At 37.4% G+C, this 7310-nt stretch overlaps 2 protein-coding genes across 2 annotated transcripts in view; both read right to left on the bottom strand.

Moving 5' to 3' along the window:
- Positions 1-1107, bottom strand: part of LOC107729838 (phosphoglycerate mutase 1-like) — a 3148-nt gene extending 2041 nt beyond the window's left edge. The window contains exons 1-2 of the mRNA XM_016540552.1: positions 1095-1107; positions 372-646 (exon numbers count right to left, since the gene is read on the bottom strand). Of these exons, the coding sequence (XP_016396038.1) occupies positions 372-646; positions 1095-1107 (288 nt within the window). The remainder of the gene's footprint in view (positions 1-371; positions 647-1094) is intronic.
- A 1075-nt stretch (positions 1108-2182) lies between these two features.
- Positions 2183-7310, bottom strand: part of LOC107729831 (M-phase inducer phosphatase 1-B-like) — a 5254-nt gene continuing 126 nt past the window's right edge. Inside the window, exons 2-11 of the mRNA XM_016540539.1 lie at positions 6904-6931; positions 6524-6554; positions 6314-6376; positions 4865-5002; positions 4676-4780; positions 3938-4000; positions 3586-3684; positions 2921-3129; positions 2443-2554; positions 2183-2365 (exon numbers count right to left, since the gene is read on the bottom strand). Of these exons, the coding sequence (XP_016396025.1) occupies positions 2225-2365; positions 2443-2554; positions 2921-3129; positions 3586-3684; positions 3938-4000; positions 4676-4780; positions 4865-5002; positions 6314-6376; positions 6524-6554; positions 6904-6931 (989 nt within the window). The 3' untranslated portion in view covers positions 2183-2224. The remainder of the gene's footprint in view (positions 2366-2442; positions 2555-2920; positions 3130-3585; positions 3685-3937; positions 4001-4675; positions 4781-4864; positions 5003-6313; positions 6377-6523; positions 6555-6903; positions 6932-7310) is intronic.

Below are 7310 nucleotides of genomic sequence, written 5' to 3'. Positions count from 1 at the left end.
TCTAATCAGATTCAATGATCTATGCTAAGCTACAGCTAAAAGTGCTACCGCCAGACCCGGAGATCGGCTGAATGGATTCGAAAACGGTAAAACTCAACTGTTTAACTCTAGGGGAGTTTGAAAATTAGCCTATTTTCAAAAATAGTGGAGTGTTCCTTTAAAGGTGGTTAAAGGCAGTCCAATAATAAACAGAGCAAACCATTACAGAATAAACATGGGGGGTGTTTAACCAATATACATATAAATCTAAACATATTAAAATAATATCTACTCGAGCACTTCTAACTTCAGTGTTAAATTGTATTTATTTAAATTATGGCTCTTGCATGCTGAATCGACACATTTCTGGTGGTCGTCAGTGTCCTGCTCACCTTGCTGATGGCGGAGTAGAAGTCGTGCTCGGGGTCCATGGGTGGAGGTGGGGTGTCGTAGGAGCGTCTCCAGATCTTCACCTGCGCCTCGCCGTGTTTGGCCGCTGTCTCGGCTTTGTTGAGGCCCGTCAGGCCGCCGTAGTGGCGCTCGTTCAGACGCCAGGTGCGATGCACGGGCAGCCACATCTGATCGATGCTGTCCAGCACCAGCCACAGGGTCCTGATGGCACGCTTCAGCACAGACGTGTAGCAGATGTCAAACTCATAACCCGCATCTACGGGAGAGGAAAAACAGCATTTGCATCATTCTGCACATTGCATGTGACCTACCCTTCAAAGGTCTGGGGTCAGTATGATTGTGGTTTGTGAGCATCGGCAGCTAATGAAGTGCATCTAGAACTAGTGGACCAATGGTGACGCTTAAACCCGCCCTGATTTACATGAAACTAACCGCAACATTTGCAAAAGCAAGCACAGAACGTGGAAACAAGAGCGAAGGGAAAGCAGCATAAGCATATAAAAATAATGAGCAGAAAATGTCTGAGCACAAAAAACAGAGAAATATAACCAAGGAAAACATGATTTTGTGTGCAAGTAGGATAATTTTGCATGAATATTTCAGTTTTGTGCAACATGATTTTAAATGCGTTTAAAGTTTTGATTCATGCTTATTGTTTTTTTTTAATGCGTTATAACATTTTTGATTTGTGCTCATTATTTTACGATCGGCGACCATTGTTTGCTATTCTGAAAACTTTGCTTTCATTTTTGAATTTTGTGCAGTATATTTTTACTTGCGTTTTTAATTTTTGGTTTCACGCTTTTTAATTATAATTTTTTTTGTATCTGTGACTGCAATACTTCTGGCGGGAATTGCATCCCATAGGACCTGGTTCATTATTTAAAAAATAAAATAAAATAAACCACAGTCTGTGTTTGAAATACTTTATTCAAAGACCTACAGATTAGTTGATTAGCAGAGAACATAAATATATAAGCAAAGGTGTTATACATAACATTAGTAGCCATAATTATTATTAAATTTTTTTGCAAATATTTGATTATATACAGTATATATATATTCAGACACCATTTTTTATATTTTTTTACTAGTGGGTTCAGGACACTATAGTTTGTTTATGTAAGTGAGGATAGCAAAATAAAGTAAACAGTGACATACTATACCCAAAAATTCTTCATACAGTGGACTACCAGTAAAATTGATAAAAATCTGGGACCAAAAATTATCAGACATTTGACCTGACCATGTTTTGCTTAAGTGTTTTTCTTTTAAGTGCTAATGCAAACTTTTTACACCACAGACTAAACCAATTTAAGCATTTCTTGGTAATTGGTTGACCTAAATTGGTATTATCTAATTGTGTACATAAATACAATTCAGCCGAATTCGTTTCATACCTTTCTATCAAAGTTATCTGACATTATCAAGATGAATTTGTTCTGACACAGTTTAACTCTGAGTTCTTGTCATATTTCATTACAATTTTCTAAACTATAGCGAACAAACTGTGATAATGTGAGAAATGTTGAAGGTGTCTGAATAAATTTTGAAGTATTGATAGTTGTGTAAATACTGTCATACTAACAGCTGTCTGAATATTTTTTGGTTGATTGTAATCTATTACATACCTTTCTATCAAAGTTATCTGACATTATCAAGATGAATTTGTTCTGACACAGTTTAACTCTGAGTTCTTGTCATATTTCATTACAAGTTTCTAAACTATAGCGAACAAACTGTGATAATGTGAGAAATGTTGAAGGTGTCTGAATAAATTTTGGTTTGACTGTATATGTATATATGTGTGTGTGTGTGTGTGTGTGTGTAGTATTTAGCGTGTGGTTCTCTGATGTACTCTGATTGTTGGCCGTCGTCTTTGCTGCCGTGTTGGTCGTTTCCTGCGGTATCCGTGCAGCTGATCCCGGTACTCGCGGTGGCGCATGGGCACGTAACCGCAGGGATCACACAGATCCTGAGACACAGAGACACCTGACTGAGCTGCTGCAGCATACTGTGGTGAAGACAGTCAGATAGTGTGTGGTACTGTACCGGGTAAGAGGCATGGAAGTGTTTGTAACCCCCCAGCAGCAGGTAGAGCTCCGGATAGTGCAGGCTGGGATACACATTGGCCTGTCTGTCCAGCCTCCTCAGATACTGACACCTGTGGATCGGGCAAGAAGCCTGTGTCATCATAAACGCACTCAGTGTGTGTGTGTGTGCTTTTTTTATGCTACACTGTGGGGGATAGTAAAACCTGAAATTTTTGACATTGTACGAGGGATTAAAAATAGTAATTGATGTTTATCTGAAAGTGTAACAATGCAAACAGGTTTTCTGTAAGGGGTAGGTTTAGGGTTAGGGGATAGAAAACATCGTTTGGTCAGTATAAAAGTAATAGAAGTCTATGGAAAGTCCCCACAATTCACAGAAACAAACTTGTGTGTGTGTGTGTGTGTGTGTTTGTTTGTGTTTTCTGCATCTGTGTGTGTGTGTGTGTGTGTGTGAGTGTGTGGAGTGTGTTTCTCACAGATGTGGGCCTCTTTCCGATGAGAACTCGCAGTGGAAGATGATCAGTTTCCGTGGCGACGACCCCTCCTCCTCTGGGAGTGAGTCAGACAGACGTCCCTTCATCCTCATCCTCCAAGACGAGGCGTTTCGAGGCGAAACTTGGGCTCCCGCTGAGGCCTGATGCACCGCCTGCTGGATCTGAGACTCAGTGTACAGATTCACTGCTCCCTGAATGAGGTAAAGGTTAGGATATGAAGACCAAATGCCCTGCTGATGGATTCAATGTGACATTAATATAGAAATATTACAGTCACTTTAGATCTATTTAATGCATTTTATTAAAAATATTAAGTTTGGAGTCAGTCGATACTGTTATTGAGCGAGGATGCGTGAAATGGATCTAAAGTGACAGTAAAGGCATTTATAATGTTACAAAAGATTTCTCTTTCAAATACTGTAAATGCTGTTCTTTTGAATGTTATATTCATCAAAGAATCCTGAAAAAATTAATGTATCACACTCTTCACAAAATATGAAGCAGCACAACTGTTTTTCAACATTGAAAATAATCAGAAATGTTTCTTTAGCAGCAAATCAGCATATTAGAATGATTTCTGTTGAGTCTGGACCTTGGTTTGAAAGACCTCACCACATTAAAACATTCATAATTTAAGATTTATGTACCTTGATGTGTCCTCCTTGGTATTCGTATGGGTAACGGCAGTCAATGATGAGGAAATCCTCGACTGCAGGACCAAACTGACCTCTGATCAGTGACGCCACCTTCAGGTCAGGAGCAGACAACCCTTTTACCTCAACATCTCATCAATGAGACACACGTCATTAAAATAAACCCATGAAATAATTGTGTAAAGAACTTATGCGTCTGTCTCAGCTGCTTTGAGATTAAAAGGACATTTAATATAAGATGACATTCAAATGGGACTCTTTTACCATTCCACATTGCAAAGAACATCACGTTATTATCAGAGCTTTCTGATCCACTTTAGCTTAGAAAATGTTCATGATCACTTACAGTGTGAGCGCTGACACAGTGAAGCTCCTGATGGCCGCCACTCTCAACAGGAAGCAGGTGTTGCTATGGAAACCATTTGAATCAAGACTGAAATAATGAATTGACTATGATTTCTATAAACACTTTCAGAACCAACTTCAGACTCATATCACCTTTTAATCTCTTTTGTAAGTGGCTTTGTATAAAAGCGTCTGCTAGATGCATAAATGTACATGTTAATCTAAAAACACAATCCAGCTGAGAAGGCATGAAAATCAGTCTGCTGCATTTATTTCATTCTATGTGGATATATTGTAGAATGTAATTTATTCCTGCGATGCAAAGCTGTATTTTCAGCATCATTACTCCAGTCTTCAGTGTCACATGATCTTCAGAAATCACTCTAATATGCTGCTCAAGAAACATTTCTGATTATTATCAATGTTGAAAACAGGTGCTGATTAATATTTTTGTGGCAACTGTGATACACTTTTCAGAATCCTTTGATGAATATAAAGTTCAAAAGAGCAGCACTTATTTGGAATGCAAATCTTTTGTAACATTATAAACATCTTTACTGTCACTTTTGATCAATTTAAGAACTGTCGTCTGAATAAAAGTATTAATTTCTTTAAAAAGTGCAGAATGCAAAGTCATATTCAGTCAAAAAACTGGCTTTTCATGGTTACATTTATGAATAAACTTCGCGTTTGTCTTGTTTAATATCATATTGTTTCATTTTGGTTTTGCAGAACCAACCTTACTGAAGTCTCCTATGAGAGCGAGGTCAGTGACGGCGTCCTGAGTGACGTGTGTGGGCGGGGCTTTCCGCCGTGACCTCAGCTGACTGAACCTCGCAGCGGCCTGCAGACGAGCAGAGTGAAAACACACAGTAACACAAGCATCTTCCACCTCAGGCTCAGACACTGCTTGTGCATTTATCCTCACCACCGGGTCGACCGCACTCGTCTCTCGTGATAGACTGGTGTCCTCTTCTGGGTCACTGCGGTGCTGTCTCCATGTTCGGCCCGGTTCGGCTTCATCTGCAGCGGAGAATCTACTGGAGAGCCGCACACGCAGTCTCTTCTGCTGGACGAATGTCGAGGCCAGCATTGTGAATGAATGCAGCCGCAGTGAAACACAGCCTTTATGAGCATGACCCAGTGTACAAAACAATACAGTGCAATATACCATGTCAACATCACACCAAGCAGTGATAGGCAGTAACTAGTTACTAATCCATTACAGTAATAATAGTACTTTCCCTGGTAACTAGTACTCTAAGTAATAATATTACAGTCACCATCCAAAAAAAAAAAACAGCTAGATACTAGTTACTTTTTTTGTCACAATTGCTTATGATTTGAAATTCAAAAATACAATCATCCCTCATAATCGTAGCAAGCTAGCTTCGTCATATAGCGGCTGGAATATACAGCCATTATTATAATTTTGTAGGGAGAAAGGATGTCACATGTAAACTGTGCAGTGGTACTAAGACTTTGTCTACTGCGAATCCCAACATGTTTGGTTGGTTACCTGCTTGAGCCCTGTTGCAGATTTTATGTTGCTGCTTTATTAAATAACAAAAGTTGTTTAAAATATTGTGGCTTGTCATCAGTTTGAGCACTCTTTATCTGTAACTTTCATGGATTCAGAGGCTGCAAAAATTATGCAATTACCAGTTTTTTTGGGGTGTAATGGAAAAGTAATGTAACTAGTAGTGTAACTAATTACTGTTGGCCGGGAGTAATAAATAATGTAATAAAATTACTTTTGACAGGCGTAACTAGTAATGAGTAATATATTAAATTTTTTGAGTAACAAGCCCAACACTGATGCCAAGATGCACAGATTCAGCAGAATTATAAGCTGTTTTCTGTGGATGTGCGAGACTATGATTCATTAGCCGCACTAGAAGTTACAGAACTAACAGTAACAAATGCAGTAAACGGTAAAACTGTTTGCGCTAGAAACAAGTACAATAATACTTTAAAGGGGTCACGAAGCGTTTGAGAGAGGCGGGGCATAGAGGACCTACAATAATGTACAGTATTTGAAAAATAATGTGTTTTTTGAACATTAAAGCATGTCAACATATTCTGTTACACCAAATACACAAAATAATGATCTTTAAAAAAGCATCATATGACCCCTTTAAAAACAAGATAACAAATTCCAGTTTGCAATATCAAGCAGCATAAAGATCTGTTTTTGTACAGCTAAAATAACTGGAAGCCAGTGACACCGGAAGTCGCGCACATTTAAGTTACAAATGGCCACGCCACACTTCCGTTAAAAATAAGGTCGATAATTAGGTGCATATCACATTTATATTTACATATTGACATTTTGGTTACCTAAATAATAATAATATTATATATAAGCGTTACCGACAATTGCGCGCTCGTTCTCCTTATTGGTAGGAGAATCGCAACAGTTCCTCCACAGACTCCTGGGCTGGAAGTAAAAAGTACAAGAACATCAGATACATTATGAGAGTTGTAAATTAGTTCAAGTGTCATGAAATTAATGTCAAAATAAATATCATTTGCTATTTATTCTTTTTTTTATTTACTGTATTTGGTTACTGTAAATGTCCTATACCGTGTTTGAAGAGGAGTCAGGAGACAGGCTTCTGCTGAGACAAACACAGGACATATATGATAGCTTGTCTTCTAATAACTGTGATACAGGTTTATTACAGGTAATTAAAACAAATGGAAATAAAATATTTTAAATAATTAAACTTGTTTTATTAAAAACAAAAAGTTACAAATAAAAAACTGAGATTAATAAAAACAAATAAACAAAAACACAAAATCACTCAAATTAAAATGAAAACCTAAAAAGTCAAAAAATAAATAAAAACTCATTCAAAATAATAATAGAACTATGATTGGCAATACTAAAATAACACTGCTGTGATCATCGCAGATTATTAATGCAATGCATTATTAATATAAGGTCATGCATCTTTATTTTACCTTGCTCGTCTTCTTCTTACTGCAGAGACTAAGAGAAAATTCACAGTAAATTGCATTAAAAAATTATAACTGTGGATGAACAGTTTACAGTTAATGAAATTTAATCAAGTAATTTTCTGTTGGTATGTCAGTTACTAATTCTTAGAATTAAAGAATTTATAAAAATATATGCATGCAAATGTGTGTTTTTGAAAGCATTCAACACTGGATCTTAAGAAGAAACATTTGAAGAGAGGTGACAAGCTAAGGATTCAAAAACATTGATCAAACAAATCATAAGATAAAACTAATCTAATTGTGCAAACACAAGAAGGTGGACCAGCTTGACTTTGAAGTGTCCTCAGAGGAGAGTAAATTAAGCAGCGTGTGTGTGTGTGTGTGTGTGTGTGTGTGTGTGTGTGTGTGTG

The sequence above is a fragment of the Sinocyclocheilus rhinocerous genome, unplaced genomic scaffold (genome assembly GCF_001515625.1).
Source record: "Sinocyclocheilus rhinocerous isolate Xijiao unplaced genomic scaffold, SAMN03320098_v1.1 scaffold313, whole genome shotgun sequence".
Lineage (NCBI taxonomy): Eukaryota > Metazoa > Chordata > Actinopteri > Cypriniformes > Cyprinidae > Sinocyclocheilus > Sinocyclocheilus rhinocerous.
Note: the sequence above shows the minus strand (reverse complement) of the source record. Positions and strands in the feature narration are given on the sequence as shown.